The sequence below is a fragment of the Folsomia candida genome, unplaced genomic scaffold (genome assembly GCF_002217175.1).
Source record: "Folsomia candida strain VU population unplaced genomic scaffold, ASM221717v1 Fcan01_Sc007, whole genome shotgun sequence".
Lineage (NCBI taxonomy): Eukaryota > Metazoa > Arthropoda > Collembola > Entomobryomorpha > Isotomidae > Folsomia > Folsomia candida.
Window position 1 is genome coordinate 5,395,176 of NW_019091199.1, and position 17,104 is coordinate 5,412,279.

The window sequence follows — 17,104 nt, forward strand, 5'->3', positions numbered from 1 at the left end:
TCAAGAGTGATTCGATCCATTTTACTTCTGGTGACGATTATGCACATTAATTCGAGAACAATGGAATCGACATATGTATGAAATCTCGATATGATTACTAAACTCGACACTTTTAAAATAATTCAATCAAGCTCCTGTGCAAATGGAAAATTCGATTGCGACACAAACCTGTCAATTATGCAAACCCAATTAACCCGTGGCACTACTGCTAATTGACCTTATCGAATCATCGATACGGGAAAATTCGTATCGACGATGATGATGAAGACTCGATAAGGTTGTCAATCAATTAAGCAAGAGAATTGATTTACAATTTGATAATGATTAAGTGTCTCACTTCGGATTTTGCGTTGGTCTGAATTGGATCATTGATTCGATAAAGATGGCAGTGAGAGGCGTTTTATTGGTGGTTTTAGCAGGCGTGACCTTGACATGGGGTCAAGGCACCCAGGTCACTGTGGAGCATCCCATCTTGGGACAAATTGTGGGACAGCAGGGAGTCACTTCGAGAGATCAGACGGCTTATTGGACATTCCATGGAATTCGTAAGCGTTTTTTTTTGTTTGTAAATTGTGGGGAAATGCGTGTGCATTTTTGTAACTGTGCAAATTTCATTTGAGAATATTCACTCGAAATTTCCCATTGTGTCCCAAAATTTTTTGTTATAAGGTCCATGATAAATTTTCAAATATTCGTGGCTTTATCGAATTTTGAAGCATTGAACTTTTGTAATTCAAGGATGATTTATTTACAAAGTTTACGAATTTTACGGCGGTTTGAATTTCAGACAGTTTGTACATAATATAAATCTACATAGTTTACAAAGTAGACGTGACTAATTTTTATGATAATTTCACATTCACTTATTAATTACAGCATACGCCGATAGTGATTCGTACATGGGAGTCAATCGATTCAAGGTAACATTTATAACCCCAATTTTATTTATTTCAGGATTTCACATCAATCTTTGTAAACTCTCCGTTTTTTCGTAAATAAATTTTACATGGAAAAAATCCACTCAATTTGTGCAAACTGTAACTTTTTAAAAAATCCTGTAGCCAGCCCAAGTCCATCGAAAACCTCTGACCGAAAACGGTGAACCGTTTTACGCCAAAGAGATCTTTTCTCTCTGTCCGCAAGAGGCGATCCTGGATATTCCGGGATCACGAGACGACCCGTCTGCCGAGCAGTACTCGAAACCCGTTGACCTCGTCGAGATCATGAGAGCGATTCACACCTCGAGAAAACAACGTGGCGACAAGTTCCGAAGCATTTCAGGGAGGTCAGAAAGGAGGCGAATCTTCCAAGAAGAGCCCGTCAAAGAGATGGGAAACGAAGACTGGTACGCTCATTTTCTACCAATTTGCGCAAATTTGTAGCCTAACTATGGCGCAAGTTAGTCAAGCCATTACATCAATTCACACCTGACTCTTTTAAAATTGACACAATTTTCAAAAAAATTATGAACAAAAAAAATACATTATTTTTCCCTCTCATTTCGTACACCAACTAACAAACCTGCATCAAATTACTTAACTATGGCGCAAGTTAGTAACTTTGTTGAATAAAAAGTAGACCAATTCATGTTCAAATTTTTGTAAACCGTTTAAACCTGACGATTGTCTACAAATTTCTGAACCAAAAGAATCTCACTTTCTTTTTCTTCTCATTTTGCATATGAACTTGCGCCAACGTTGTGCATTAACTATGATGCAAGTTAGCAAATGAGTAGAGCATGGAGTTCACTACCGAATTTTTTGCAAAATGTGCACTGAAAAAATCTTACGTTCCTTTTGCGCCTCACTTTGTAACTTTTTTAAAAGTTTGGTTTACAAAGGTGCCGAGTATGAGTGAAAGTTGGAACTTTGTAAAAATTACCAGGCCCCTATTCCCTATCTTTGATTACTTTTTAATAGAATTCTTCTTCAGAATTATAAAATGGCGTGAAAAAATTACATTAGTTTTTCTAATTTTTTTAGAAAAAATTATATAGAAAAAATGACATTAGAAAAACTAATTACATTAGTTTTTCCTACTTAAGAAATATGTGTACTTCGTCATTTCGAGAATTCTAGTTTAGAGTCAATTTTTTTTAAATAAGAAGTTTTCCTTCTAACATCATCGAAATATTGGTGCATGACATGCATTTTATAGGAATAAAGCTAATTTACAACAGAATAGTATTTATGAAAACCTAGAAATAGATACTTGAAATTTGGATCCTTTTTAGAAAATGTAGCAAAAGCATTTACATTTTTGACTTGGACAAAATAATAATGAAAAGTATTTTAAAAATATTAAACAATTTGAATATTTCTTGATTTCATTTAGAAAAATTGCGAAATTGTGGTAAAATTAATTAAGTATCAAACCACTATTTTTATGATTTTACATATTTCTTTCAGCTTGACCCTGGCGATAAACACGCCCAAAATTCCAGCAAACCCGGACGAGGAGGAGTTACTTCCGGTCGTCGTATTTTATCATGGTGGTGGTTCCGACAGTATTTGGGGCTCTGCTTTCACCGGGCTGAGAATGATGGAGGACAAAATTGTCCTCATCACGCTCAATTATCGGTAAGTTTATTTTTTTCAAGCGTCTTTTGCTAACTTGTGCCATAGTTGAATCATAACATTGGCGCAAGTTGGTAAATAGCGAGTCAAGTACTTGGATATGATAACCACACCTTTTATTCTTCACAATGTCTCGCCGACGAGCGACATTAATATTTTAATTGTCAAACGTTTGTCGACTCAACGGACATTTTTAAATAAGTTTGTACTCCACAAAAAAGTTTATATCAGGAATATTTAAATAATTTACATAATGTAATAACTAATGAAATATTTTTTAACGATTTCCTAAATATTTTAGTTTGGGCGTTCTCGGAGCCTTGAATCTTGGCACGGACGATGCTCCCGGATGTGCAGGAATGTACGACACCGTCACCGCGTTGGAATGGGTTCAAGAAAACATCAAGTGCGTCCACATTTTCATTTTATATTAATCTTCGAAATTACACAACTTTTTAAATAAAAAATAGGTATTTTGGTGGAGATCCGAATCGTGTCACGGTCACTGGACAATCTGCCGGAAGTATGATAGTCGGCAACCTTCTGACAACTCCCCTCACCAAGGACAAAAACCTCTTTCATGGCGTTTGGGGTAAAAGATGCAAAATTTTGAGCCTTTTCCTAGAATTTTCAAAACTTTTAAGAGAAATTCAAAAAATTTCAAGAGAAATTCGATAATTGTTCAAAACTTTTTTCATGCATTTTCCCCTCCAGGATTTTCCGGAGCTGCTATCAGCGTGTGGGCCGTATCGGAAGAGCCCGCGATCGATAACCATCTCGAAATCGCAGAACTTGCCGGTTGTTACGATCCCGAAACTCAAACTCGCGCTGATATCCCAGCCGTTACAGCGTGCATGCAGGTTCGATATTGACCTGAAGCATTAACTTCTTTGAAGACGCATTATTACCTAATTTGCATGTGGACAGTCCTGTACACAAATTGACACATTTAAAATCAAGTTCCACAGATGAATGTGCAGAACTCTGTAGAATTTTGTAAGAATTTTCGGCACAAACTTTCATCTAGCTGATATCTACAGATAAATCGACCAATTTTCATCACGTACATTTTCACACGGGACTGATTATATTATGCAAATGAGGTGGAACATAATGCCCCTTCAATAACAACGATAATTCTTAAAAGTGTGTAGTTTTTCATTCAATCTTGCGTTCCTTCAGACCGCATCGCTGCAAACTTTGGTTAATGCCCTCGCAATTTGGCGTCACGAGGAGGAATCTGTCGGAAGGTTGGGATTTGACGCGAAAATGCCAAGCATTCAGTCGCCCGGGTTGACCGTTCCTTACTTCATGCCACAACATCCGTACGAAGTTTTGGAAAAATTGGAACAGCGAAATGTTCCAGTCGTCTTTGGGGCGACGAAACATGACGGAACGTTCGCTCTGGACGATATCGTGACCAACTTTATCTTGCCGAACGAGCTGGATAAAAATGAGACGTACATGAGGAACGAATTGTTGCCGAATTTGCTGAAAAATTTGGGTAATTAAGTTTTTCTTGTCACGGAATGGGAAAAAGAAAGTCAGGACAGAAACGGGTTCCATATGTCGGTGCAAAATTGTTCTGTATTTCTACGCAGAATAAAATATACAGGATTTTTGCTCCTGCTCACAATTTTCTACATGAGATATGTATTTTTCACTGCCGAATATTTTGCAGACATTCTTCTTAAAATCATAGCAAAGTTTCAGCTCAGACAAATTTAGTCGTTTAAACCCTTGTGAATGAAGATGAATAATATGATTTACAAAATTCTACACAATTTTTCTTCATAAATATTTTTTACTCCGACCCGATTTTCATACTTGCAACTTTACTACTAAGTTGATCTAAACCAATTCAATTTGACCTTTGACCTTGCCAGGAATTCGTGACGCGAGTGGGGAGTTGTACCACACGATGGTGAACACGTACTTGGGCGATGCCGCACATACAGGAACGTTGGAGGATAAATTGCCCGGAATGACTGATGTAAGAGGAGAACGTTTCTAATTAAAATTATGTATGATGCCGACCTGATTATTTTTACCTGTCCATGAAAAAAGATGGTGACCGTGATGGCTTTTAAAGCCCCGCAATACGAGACGCTCAAATTCCAGTCGAGGCTGACGAGGCACGCGTATTTTTACAGTTTGGACTACGTGGGTCGCTGGACGCTGTACGAGCTCATTCTTGGACGCCACTACATTCCGGGAGGAATTGCGCACACGGTAGAAATATTTAAATATTTCGCATCTTTTATCATCATGAGACGCGCATGTAAACTTCGGAAATTATGCCTGCTCCTATCGGAAATTCTGAAACATATGAATTATGAAAGGAGAAAGTAGTAAATACAAGTCTACTTTAAATGGATAGAACAAATTATTTTTGTAAATAAATTTCATACGTATTTCCTTTGTATATGTGGGTCAAAAAATACATATTTAATAATTTGCAGGATGACTTGATCTACTTTTTCTGGTTGGGACCACTTATCAACGAAGACATGAAAGTGAGCAGACGCTGGATGAAGTATTTTATCAACTTCGTGAACCACGGGTTAGTCAAGCTTATTCAAATTGTACACATACCTATATTCGCAGTGATCTTGTGGGTTTACTGCATTTCTTACACTGTATAATAAAGCAAGAAACGCAAGAAATGCGAGGTGCAAGAAACTGGGAGAAAGTGCAAGAAATATGCGTCATTTAGTCGTATGAAGTATAGCGGCGAGGTGTAGTTCCTTGCGCCTTGCATTTCTTGCTGGTCAAAATAAATACCTCCAAGAAACCACTTTCTTGCCTTTGTTTGTGGAATTTTCTAAAAATTTAAAAACCAAAAAATATTCATTTCTTCCCCCCCCCCCTCATTTTGCATACCAACTTGCGCCAAATGACTTAACTATGGCGCAAGTTATGTACTGAATTTGTAAAATAAAAGGCTCTTGAAATCTAATTTCTTAGAACTTTGTGACAACTAAACACCCCCGTTTTTTGTCATCTTTGATTACTTTTTAATATCAATTCTTCGTAAGAATTAGAAAATGACGTTGAAAAATTACATTTAATTTTTCCTTAGTTAAGAAATCATTCATTTCAAGAATTCTATTTTTTGGAGTCCAATTTTTTGAATAAAAAGCATTTTATCCTTACCCATCGAAACATTTAAGCGTTATGCATTTTATAATAACGGCCTACAGCCGGAAAAAGTATTCACAAGAAATGTGGTATTTATTAAAATTTAAAAGCATTTTCCGAAATAGTAACAAAAGTATTTACGCATTTTTAACGTAGGCGTCGTTTCTTGTGCCTTGCATTTCTTGCAGGCCAAAATCCCTACAAGAAACTTTCTAGTGAAAATTTCTTGCAACCAGTTACCTCCACCCGAAACACTGCATATTCGCGATTTTTGATTAAGTCACCTCTAATAATTTGATGGCAACAAAATTTGCAGTGATCCGAACGGTGCAGACGGATCCGCCGTGATTTGGGAACCTTACGACCCACTGACGCATCCCTACATGAAGCTCGACCGTCACGACAAGATGGTTTACGACGCCCCGAACCACTGGGTGGGCAACTCGGACGAGCTCTTTGTCGACTGGACTCCCCCCGTGGACCCGTCCCCCACTCCAACCATGTATTTCTACGAATGGATTCGAACTTCAAGTTTATTTAAAGATTTCTAAACCAAAAATTGTACATTTAAACTCTGTCTTAACGTAAACTTGAAGTTGGAATTCGAAATAAATTACATTTCTAACCAGTCTTGGTGTTTCATTTTTTGTAAAATGCATGCATAATTAATTAGTGATCCACCAACGGGATCAACCACACCGCCACCGACGGGACCCACCACACCACCACCAACGGGATCAACCACACCGCCACCGACGGGACCCACCACACCACCACCAACGGGATCAACCACACCGCCACCGACGGGACCCACCACACCACCACCAACGGGACCCACCACACCGCCACCGACGGGACCCACCACACCACCACCAACGGGATCAACCACACCGCCACCGACGGGACCCACCACACCACCACCAACGGGATCAACCACACCGCCACCGACGGGACCCACCACACCACCACCAACGGGACCCACCACACCGCCACCAACCACACCGCCAGCTACTGGACAACCAACGACGACGACGACGACACAACCAACCCCAACAACAACCGAACCTACGACAACGACATCGTCTGGATTGGCAACGAATGTCAGCGTCCTTGTCCTTTTCATTGTTGCGCTTTTTTCCGTATTTTTTAAGCCTTAATTTAAAAAAAACACAAATTAATTATTCAGTGTGCAAAATGAATTTTAAAAGTCGTCGAAAGAGATCCATGCAGTTTTATTGTTTCTGCATACAAATATTGAAATAAAATGGGTGAAAGTGGTCCACTGGCAAAAACATAAATGGCATTTCATCACGTCTGCATCCACAAAATGTTTGGTTGCGACATATTTTTTTGCAAAATTACATAATTACATGTTCAAAAAAGATTATTTCGCAGAGATATTTATTGTAAAAACCTACAGTGCAGACTAGAGGTGAGCTGGATATCCATTTTTTTGGATAATGCATGGCCCGATCCAATCCAACTGGATTTGGATGAATTGGATCTGAAATTTTTTGGGCCAAATGGATTTGGATGGATTGGATCTGAAATTTTTTGGGCCAAATGGATTTGGATGGATTGGATCTGAAATCTTTTGGGCCAAATGGATTTGGATGGATTGGATCTGAAATTTTTGGGGTGAAATGGATTTGGATGAACAGGATCTGGGTGGATTGGATTTGGTCGAATTGGATAAATTTCGTCACCATAAAGAATATCAGGAAGTGTTCTTTTTAACACTCCGATCTCATCCTAACATTAACTGGGCCCTACTTTTGTTGCATGGAACACACTGTGACACGTATACAGTCCAATCAGATTTATTCCGAACACTAACCATGAGTTTATATATATAATTCTTTGGATAATTCATGCCCTGATCCGATCCAACTGGATTTGGATGAATTGGATCTGAAATTTTTTGGGCCAAATGGATTTGGATGGATTGGATCTGAAATTTTTTGGGCCAAATGGATTTGGATGGATTGGATCTGAAATTTTTTGGGCCAAATGGATTTGGATGGATTGGATCTGAAATTTTTTGGGCCAAATGGATTTGGATGGATTGGATCTGAAATTTTTTGGGCTAAATGGATTTGGATGGATTGGATCTGAAATGTTTTGGGCCAAATGGATTTGGATGGATTGGATCTGAAATTTTTTGGGCCAAATGGATTTGGATGGATTGGATCTGAAATTTTTTGGGCCAAATGGATTTGGATGGATTGGATCTGAAATTTTTTGGGCCAAATGGATTTGGATGGATTGGATCTGAAATTTTTTGGGCTAAATGGATTTGGATGGATTGGATCTGAAATGTTTTGGGCCAAATGGATTTGGATGGATTGGATCTGAAATTTTTTGGGCCAAATGGATTTGGATGGATTGGATCTCAAAAAATGACGATCCAGCTCACCTCTAGTGCAGACTCCATATAGCCCGAGTCAGGGACAGAGTCCCTGACTCCTCCAGGGTCACTCTGGTTAAAATTTGCTCAGTTTTAGCTTCATATCCTTTCGTGAGAAGCCATTAGGTATCACCGTGCCGGATTTCATGTTTTTAAAGTAATTTCTAAAAATCGGTATGGGTTACCCCATAGGGTCGCTCCAGATAAGAATTTTACCAATTTTATGTCATATTCTTCTATTAATACCCATTAGCAACCTATCTACCAAATTTCAGCTTGTTATAACGATTTTGAAAAATCGGTATGGGTCACCCCATAGGGTCCCTCAAGATGAAAATTTTTCCAACTTTTAGTCATTTTCATCTATTAGGAGCCATTAGCAACCTCTGTACCAAATTTCAGCCTTCTACGACAATTTTGAACTTTTGGTGCACAATACCCCACCCACCTAGATGACCCCCACTGGTCAACCACTTGACCGATTTCGCCCATCTTCGAACTCGTTTCCTAACTTTGCCCTATATGCATATGGTAAAAATTTCAAGTCAATCGGTTCAGCCGTTTTGGCTCTATCGTGCCGGACAGACGGACGGACGGACGGACGGACATGACGGTTCCATAAGCCCTGACTCGGGCTAAAAAGCGTAACAATTTTGATCTGCAATTATTTTTATTTGGTAGCTTAAAATTTTTAATGTTTGTATCGTTTGACATGAGCAATTTTTTTGAGTAGACTTGAGATTTTGCCAATAATTTTTGCAAATATGCATTTATTTTTGCAAATAGATAGTATACGCATTTTTATTTTTTATTTCAAAAATTGCAGAATTAATTTTGGTTAATTATTTTAGTACGTGTAAATCCCACAAATAGTCACGACACAGAATAGGTTGTCCTGTTAAGTAAGAAAAAAATGATGAGATAAGATGATAACGGTTGCAGGATAAGCACTGACAAGTTCTCACCCCGAGATAAGTGTAGGTCGCGTACATATCAGAATCCGCGTCCCAGCAGCACTTCATCCCAGAGTGGAAACCACCCCCAATGTGCTCCCCCAACACCACGTGACCCACAAATTTGTACCTGCTCAAAATAATCAAAGGAAATTCAGACAAAATTTCAACATGAATTGGCAAAATCATGCTTTTCATAGTTATACAAGAACTCTGAAATCTGAAGTAAAATTTGTAAAATTTCTTTAAATTAGTAACTACAATTTTGGCGTCGATAAACATTTTGCGTGTCTTTTGCATTTTCGGGTAAGAAAATGCGGATTCGCAAATTTGCAAAAAAAGAATAGTACAAACATATTTATTAAAGACACAAAACCGTACTTCATATTTACATTTACCAAATATTTGCTTGCGTATTTAGCATGAGAATAGTCACGATATAATTAATATTTGTCACAAAAATTTAATTTTTTTATATTTTTTCCCAAATTTTAGCTTTTAATACAATGTTCTAAGTTGTTTGTGACTGACCTTCCTGACGAATTGGACATGTCTTTCTTGACCCTGGCGACACATTCTTTCGATACATGCTCCACCCAATCTTCAGCCTCTACAAAATCGTATGTTTTCCTGGTTGCGAAAAATTCTTCTAAAAAGGCCTTCAAAATTGCACGGACGGCTTCGGCGGAAAAGCGCTCGTGGAAGGCGGGTCGCATCTGGTAACCGAGTGCGGTCAGGTCAGCGAGCACTTGAGGCGACAGGGTCGAATTTGCGGGTGGTTCAACCTCCACAGTCACAGCTTTTCCCTACAAAAAAAAACAAAACCGAAAGTCAACCTTGAAGTCAATTTTTTTGACAGGAAAAAGTCAGAATTTATGAAAAATATTGAAAAATTATGAGAAAATTTACTATATATAATAAATTCCATAATTTGCAAAAAAGTAACCTTCAAATTTATAAACATATCTCGAGACACACTCAAATGCCTAATATCTGTAAATTACAATTTTCGAATTTTTTAAATATAATTTTTTACATGAATTTTTTTACATGTGCAAGTAAAAGTTGAATTTTTAAAGTAGGAGAAGTAACAAATTTTTTTATAAATTGAATACTTTATTTGCGGAAACTTTGTAAGGTCCATAATTTATAAATACAATTATCCCAGAATTTAAAAAAATATTTCCACAAAATTAAATTACAATTTTCCAATTTTGTTTGCAAACCAGAATTTTTAACTTAACCTAAAACTGGGGTGACCCACCCTGTTGGCTGCACTGCCCCACTGACCACCCCCACTACCCGACACCCCATGACTTATACTCCGCTCATCACTTTGACTCTTTTCACGATCACCGCGTTCCATACTGGAACGTAAAATGGGTTGAAAGTCGGACATTTCCAAAATTTTCCAAAATTTCAAAAAGTTTCCAAATTTCTAATTCTTGTCACAAAAACGGAGAAAATACTTCGAAAATCTAAACCACTAGACGAAACAAATCCAATCTAATCAAAGCGAGGAAAAAGTATGGCTTAATTGACTACTCTACTTTCACCTGGCTTAAAAAATAGGTGGAAAATCAGACATTATTCCCATTTCTAAAATTTCCAAAATTTCCAAAATCCAAATATTTATTTCGCTCTATAAAAACCTCGAAAGTAATTCAAAATTTAAACCAGCGACGAGACAAATCAAACTCAGGTGACTGTATTGATTAATTGATTGATCCAACTTTCACCTGAAATGGAAACAACACAACAAAAATCGACCCAAAAAGTTGCATGCATTTCTTTCAAGTCGAATTTTAGTCGGTCGGTGATCCGTTATACAATTTACAAGAACTTTTTTTAGTCAAACTTCCACAAAAAATTGACCAATCTCGTTTTGTCTTTGACGTGTCTGGCTTTGTAAAATTTTCATGAAAATCAAATCGAAAACTGCAGAATTAAGACGCATCGTTGTTTTTCAAGGGTGATTATTTCACTTTCAGACATATGTATTTGCATAACTGTTGCCCATGTTATGAAAGAACATTATGCGAATGAGATGACATAATCAGTGACATTTAAGGATGATAATAAATATTTTAATTATCCGTGCAGTTTTTCATGAAATTTGTTGGCAACACGTCAGTCGAAAAAAAACGACGAAATCGCATGAACATGGTCGTTCTTCAATTCTAGGAATCGAATGGTAAATAAACTAATCCTAAGATCCGCCTAAAATGGATGTAAAATTAAAATTTAAAAAATACAAAAAAATTTGAATTAAAAAATTATCCCCATAAATCGGAGATCATGGTTTGTAAATTTCTTAAAATTTTCGAGGGCAAAAAGACAGAAAAAGCACATATTTAGATTTCTGGTGTTTCATTTATTGTGCTTTCGTAAAGTTGAGACTACTTAAATTAAATTAAATTACGGTAACTATTAACTAACCTTTTAACTAACCTAAATGTGAGAATTCTCAAGTGCATAAGCATACGAAAACTACAATATTTTAATATTTTTAACCTTTGCAAAAGTCTCTTGTTAAAATAAATTCAAATCTAATCTAGATTAATTATTTATATAACATAATAATATTTAAAATGATCTTAAATCAACATTTACATATACATACATTTAAAAAATGTTTCCAAAATATGTATTCTAGCGTATTTATTAAATATGTCAAACTTGTAAAATTGTGTGAATGCATGTATTTGTGGTGTTGTGCTAATTTGATTTTACTTGACATTTTTGATAAAATTTCAAGTTTGTACTCCGTTTTTTAAAAATGTTGTTTGACATAATCCAAACTTACAATTGCTGTTTGACTCATCATGTCAAGAAAATGAAATTTGACAGGACGGTGTTTTCTTATTTTTTTTTTAAATATTTTAAACCTTAAGGAATTTTCTGCATCTTAGATGATGCCTTATTATCAACAAAATTTACGAAATCAATTCAATTTCAAAATTTATATATTTTTTAAATCTCTTATTACCATCTAATTTACGAGATATGCGAAGATTGACGTGGCAAGCTTTTAATACGCACAATAAGTAGCAATAAATATTTAAAATAATTACAAATCAACGTATTTATAAAGCTATTATTCTCCTACTAATCCTAGGCGATATTTTTTTGCAAATTGTCAAACTTTCACACCGGTGGTTAAAAATTTGGAACAATAAACAAATTGTTATAACTGACAATGAGATCCACTCATGTTTGGTGAATTTAAAAGTCTTCTAAAAAGTTTTGATCCCTTCTTGATACACCTGATTTTTAAAATATTTACAAATCCACATATTATTTAAACATGTTTCCACTTAACGAGTTCATGCAGATAATTCAAATCGATGCAGCATTTAATCACGTACATATGTAAATAAGTTGGAGTTTAATTGATCAGGAATCCAAAATGGAGGCGATCATCTTCAACTAAACCGCTTATCAAAGGGAGCAAAAGGGTGGGGACGTTTGCCTCTTCTTCGTCCCCTGGAAAACCATCAGTTTGGATTTGGCGTCATTTTTCGCCCCACTTTTACCCCCCGTGACGCTGCCAACTGGCGAATCTGATTTGGTCGTGGCAACGTTTGTGTCCGTGATGGAGGCGGGCGCAAGGGGGACGGGGCTGGCGTTTGAGGGGGGATTTTTTCCCTGACGCCAAGTGGCCAGCATCTTGCTCACGGAGAACTTGCGCTTGGGTGGGGGCACGTTCGTCGCGATGAGTGAGGTGATCAGCGAGTGGAAGCTGGAATAAACTTGGGGTGAGTTGTCGGCCACGGACAGCTCGTAAAATTGACACCCGAACCTGCGACAAGAAGGGAATGAAAGGAAAATTTGGTTAGCCATTTAATTTCCTTTGCAAAATTAAGGGTTTTTCCGATAGAATAATCAAAAGTGCAAGAATGTGGCTTAGTTTTTTTAGTATAAAAATCTAACTATTTTTCTGAATATTTCTGATTTTTGGACAAATCTAAAAAATCTTGCAGGGCTTGCAACATAACTGCAATTCTAAGAAATAAAGCCCAAAATCTTGTCCTGATTGAATATCTGGATTGGATTTTTTTTTGGAAATCAAACTCCAGAAATCTGGCCCAATTAAAAACCCTCAGTTTTTGGAAATTAAAAGTTTTAATTTAAAACCCTAAAATCTGACCCTGTTTTCTGAAAAATTCCGATTTTATTTGACAAAAAGCAAAAATCTGTCCAGGTTTACAACATAAATGCAGTTTTTAGAAATAAAACCCAAAATTTCAGCCCAGTTTTCCAATTAAAAAGTCACGATTAAAAAAAATCAAACTTAAGAAATCTGTCCCGGTTTAAGCCTCCTTGTTTTTGTATCAAAAGCCAAAAAGTAACTCTTGTTTTTAAAAAAAAAATATACTTTCTAAAAGCCGTTAAAACTATGTCATTCATATTATTTCGTACTGTTCTGAAGCTGCGATGCCCTCCAATGTGGTCACCCTTCTGAGATGGACGAGATCAGATTTGTTCGCAATGAGGGCGACGTGCACGGGAAGGCGTTGTTTCCCAGTCCCCTGCGCGGAAGAGGACGACGAATAGGTCGGGGCGCTATCAGTGGAGGGCGATTTGTAGATGTTGTGCACCTTCAGAATGTCGCGGAGCGCTTGGGTCGCGGTGTCAAAGGTGCTCTTTTCCGTTATGGAGTAGACGATGATGAACCCGTCGGCCCGGTGGATCTCTTCGAGGGGAATGCTTTTCCGCTCAGTGACCTCAGCCCCGGAGACGAAGGAGGTCGAAATGTCCACGATCTCGATGTTCACGGAATGCTCGCTACTAACGGCGAGGGTTTGACGGTAGAGCAGATCTATCGAGAGAGAAATGCTTTAAGAAATTGTCATATTTTTTCTTAGGTGAAGGAAAAGTAACCATAAGGTGATCATGTTAAAAGATCACCATGGTTACGGCGAAGCCTAGGTATTCAATCAGCTGCAACTTTGAAAAGGTCGCACTGAGATTTCGCCCAAACCGTTCGTTGCATGGAAAACATGCTGAAACAAAAAAACCAGAGAATTCTGTTTTACAGATACGTTCTTTTTATTTTTTCAAAAATTCTAATTCCTTCAGGTAGAAAGTCCGATGCCTAAAATTTCAAATCCATTTCTTGGCATCAAGGAAGTGTTTCCGACCGGGGGCTTGTCATTTTTATTATTCTCCAGGATAATACGCAAATTGTAAGCCTTTGTTCGACTTAATCGGATCAAAACTGACGGAATTAGAGCTTTTTGAAATATTTGCATTAGGCAACCTATTTACGTGTTAACGGGGCATTATAGTTTGCTCTGGCCGCTCTATCAGCCAATACAGTCTCTCGCTCAATATTTCTCCCGTATGTTACCCCATGCATTATTTTTTGCACAGGTTTTTGATCTTGTAATTCGAAAACCGAGATTAAATGTGCACTCAAAAATGTGAGACTTGATGTATTACAACTATTGATAGTTGCGCAACAAGGGAGCATGCCCTTTAAGGAATTGATATGCTACTTTTATTTATATTAATCAATTAATCTCGAGGAAAACAAAATTTTGATGGAAATTGATATTGGTCATTTAATATAAATAAAAGTAGCATATCAATTCCTTAAAGGGCATGCTCCCTTGTTGCGCAACTATCAATAGTTGTAATACATCAAGTCTCACATTTTTGAGTGCACATTTAATCTCGGTTTTCGAATTACAAGATAAACATTTTGCAATTTTTCCTGATTCGTCTCAACTCGTCATAGAGTATGTGTGGTGGGAAGCCACCACCACACATACTCTTCCCATTGGAAACCACTAAAAACATAAACAACTCCAAAAACTTTTTGCAGTTTTTTTCAAAAAATTCAAAATTCCCACTGAAACTTGTGAACTTTTTACCCCACCGAGTTCATCAGTTTCGCCACTATGTGATTTATGAGGATTGGTTTAACATAAAATATTGTCAACTCTTAAGTTACTGGTTGCTAACGTGCGGTGATAGTTTATTCAGCATCGCTATTCAATACTCAACATGTCCAATGTTGCTAGACAATCGAATTACGTTATTATTAGATCGCTAAGTGTCAAGGCATCCTTGACAGAACAGAACAATCCTTAAAATTTTGAAACTGGGGGATTAAATTGGCATGCCACGCATCCACACACACTGCGGAATTAAATTGGTATGCCAAGCGTCCACAAACAGGAGAATTAACAACGTTTAAGATTTTATAATTGAATATGATTTTATGCATAAAAGTTCACAAATCACTAAAAATAATTAAATAAATAAATTTTAAAAAACAAACTTAGGTGAAGGACGCGCTTAAAATATTAAAACAAGAAGCATTAAAAAATGTCATAAATCGCTTAATATTTATTAACTTTTACTTCACCGGGGGCCCAACTGTTAAATTTTCAAAGCAATGATAATCAATAATAAATGTAGCTAAACCAACGACTTGATTAAATATGAAGGGCAGCATTACAGAAGTTATTAAAAATACGCCAGAACATGAGCAAATTTCCTCTATAAGAGGTGTCGCGATTTATTGAAAGATAATCATTCAAATCTTGCAAGTTTAATATACAAATACATATTACGCATTTCGTATAATTGTTCCAAATCCTTGAAAGTATACCTTTTTTCCTGTGTTAGTTGGGCCCCCGGTGAAGTAAAAGTTAGTAAATATTAAGCGATTTATGACATTTTTTAATGCTTCTTGTTTTAATATTTTAAGCGCGTCCTTCACCTAAGTTTGTTTTTTAAAATTTATTTATTTAATTTTTGATTTATTCGTGCATCGTTTCTGGCGGGTTTGCTGCATTTCTTGCACTCTAAAGCAAGAAATGCGGGGTGCAAGAAAGTGCAAGAAATATGCGCCGTATGAAGAATAGCGGCGGGGCGTCGTTTCTAGCGTCTTGTATTTCTCGCAAGTCAAAATATTTAGTTGAAACCACTGGGATTTTCTAAAGAGTTAAAACCAACAAAAATTAATTTTTTATTCCCTCTCATTTTGTATACCAACTTGCGCCATATGGCTTAAGTATGGCACAAGTTAGTAAATTTGTGAAATAAAAGGGTCATAAAATTAAAATAAATAAACATTTTTTGGAACTTTGTGAAAACTATATAAACCTTCATCCATGATATGAATGCATATCACATAAATCCTGCTTTATACAGATGCAATCAGGATATCAATCTTTGACTACCTTTTAATATAACTCCTTCCATAAAATTACAAAGTGACGTTGAAAAATTACATTTAATTTTTCCCTAGTTAAGAAATACTTCATCATTTCGAGGATTCTATTTCTTGGAGTCCAATTTTTTAATAAAAAGGATGTCGTCCTAAATCATCCAAACATTGACAGACTTTATGCATTTTATAATAATAACCGAAAAACCAATTTACAAAAGATCAGTATTTCTGAAAACCTAGAAATATATGAAATTTGTTTCTTTTTTTTAGAAAAAGCTGCAAAAATATTTACACATTTTTAACGTAGGCGTAGTTTCTTGCGCATCGCATTTCTTGCAGAAAGTACGTGGAGAAACCACTTTCTTTCCGTTATTTATTCCTTGCAGGCTGTTACTTGCTCGAAAAAGTGGTCATAAATTTTGGAGAGAAAAGTGTACAAAATTTGTATTCAAAAATAGAAATTTCATATAAAAAGGTAAATATTTTAAGACAAATCTGTATCAGTTTGGTTAGAAAATAGTGCAACAAAGTTAACTATTTAGCTATTTTTTTTACCCGTGTTGGACTTGTACTCGCCGATGTATCTTCGCGTCAGGAAGCGCACGGTTAAGGCTGAATTAGTTTAAAATAAAATTAGCAAGATTATTATTCCCGTTATAATTTGACTTGATGAAAGGCTAGTTAGTTAAGTTAATATGCAAATAATTTAAATATTCCACAATTTGCGCAGATTTCCACCTGATTTTCCGACGTCGTGCTCTCCAAAGACGGCAATTCTAAGTTTGCCGATGGTTATGGTGTGTTTGCCTCCCCCTTTCTCGTCTCCTGAGTGTCGGTACAT

General features: G+C 36.6%; 3 protein-coding genes across 4 annotated transcripts; 1 reads left to right on the forward strand and 2 right to left on the reverse strand.

Annotated features, from left to right (window-relative positions):
* The first annotated feature begins 322 nt into the window (after positions 1–322).
* LOC110852506 (fatty acyl-CoA hydrolase precursor, medium chain) lies at positions 323–7,015 on the forward strand. Its single transcript, XM_022100595.2, has 13 exons — positions 323–545; positions 877–920; positions 1,062–1,345; positions 2,409–2,579; positions 2,878–2,982; positions 3,047–3,168; positions 3,291–3,436; positions 3,759–4,080; positions 4,463–4,569; positions 4,644–4,808; positions 5,039–5,139; positions 6,034–6,219; positions 6,391–7,015. The coding sequence occupies exons 1-13, from the start codon at positions 383–385 to the stop codon at positions 6,872–6,874; spliced, it is 2,400 nt and encodes a 799-aa protein (XP_021956287.2). The 5' UTR covers positions 323–382; the 3' UTR covers positions 6,875–7,015.
* Positions 7,016–8,907: 1,892 nt separating this feature from the next.
* LOC118436240 (tctex1 domain-containing protein 2-like) lies at positions 8,908–10,944 on the reverse strand. Of its 2 annotated transcripts, none has more exons than XM_035853854.1 (4): positions 10,342–10,944; positions 9,609–9,883; positions 9,090–9,207; positions 8,908–9,019 (listed from the first exon to the last, which is right to left on the reverse strand). In XM_035853854.1, exons 1-4 carry the CDS (start codon positions 10,474–10,476, stop codon positions 8,972–8,974), a joined length of 576 nt encoding a protein of 191 aa, XP_035709747.1. In that variant the 5' UTR covers positions 10,477–10,944; the 3' UTR covers positions 8,908–8,971. The 2 variants fall into 2 exon arrangements, with proteins under 2 accessions (XP_035709747.1, XP_035709748.1); XM_035853855.1 differs by lacking the exon at positions 10,342–10,944 and adding an exon at positions 10,024–10,135.
* Positions 10,945–11,734: 790 nt separating this feature from the next.
* Positions 11,735–17,104, reverse strand: LOC110852679 (ras-related and estrogen-regulated growth inhibitor-like protein). The gene is made up of 4 exons (XM_022100789.2): positions 17,002–17,104; positions 16,819–16,875; positions 13,500–13,899; positions 11,735–12,879 (listed from the first exon to the last, which is right to left on the reverse strand). The coding sequence occupies exons 1-4, from the start codon at positions 17,102–17,104 to the stop codon at positions 12,519–12,521; spliced, it is 921 nt and encodes a 306-aa protein (XP_021956481.1). The 3' UTR covers positions 11,735–12,518.

Excerpts from the sequence above, each read along its gene's own strand:
- LOC110852506 (XM_022100595.2), top strand. The coding sequence starts at position 383 with ATGGCAGTGAGAGGCGTTTTATTGGTGGTTTTAGCAGGCGTGACCTTG. Across the intron at positions 2,983-3,046 it reads TGGGTTCAAGAAAACATCAA|GTATTTTGGTGGAGATCCGA; the intron begins GTGCGTCCACAT and ends AATAAAAAATAG. Across the intron at positions 3,437-3,758 it reads CCGTTACAGCGTGCATGCAG|ACCGCATCGCTGCAAACTTT; the intron begins GTTCGATATTGA and ends GCGTTCCTTCAG.
- LOC118436240 (XM_035853854.1), bottom strand. The coding sequence starts at position 10,476 with ATGTCCGACTTTCAACCCATTTTACGTTCCAGTATGGAACGCGGTGAT. Across the intron at positions 9,208-9,608 it reads ATGTCCAATTCGTCAGGAAG|GTACAAATTTGTGGGTCACG; the intron begins GTCAGTCACAAA and ends TATTTTGAGCAG. Across the intron at positions 9,020-9,089 it reads CGACCTACACTTATCTCGGG|GACAACCTATTCTGTGTCGT; the intron begins GTGAGAACTTGT and ends CTTACTTAACAG.
- LOC110852679 (XM_022100789.2), bottom strand. The coding sequence starts at position 17,104 with ATGTACCGACACTCAGGAGACGAGAAAGGGGGAGGCAAACACACCATA. Across the intron at positions 16,876-17,001 it reads GCACGACGTCGGAAAATCAG|CCTTAACCGTGCGCTTCCTG; the intron begins GTGGAAATCTGC and ends AAACTAATTCAG. Across the intron at positions 12,880-13,499 it reads GGCATCGCAGCTTCAGAACA|GTTCGGGTGTCAATTTTACG; the intron begins GTACGAAATAAT and ends TTCTTGTCGCAG.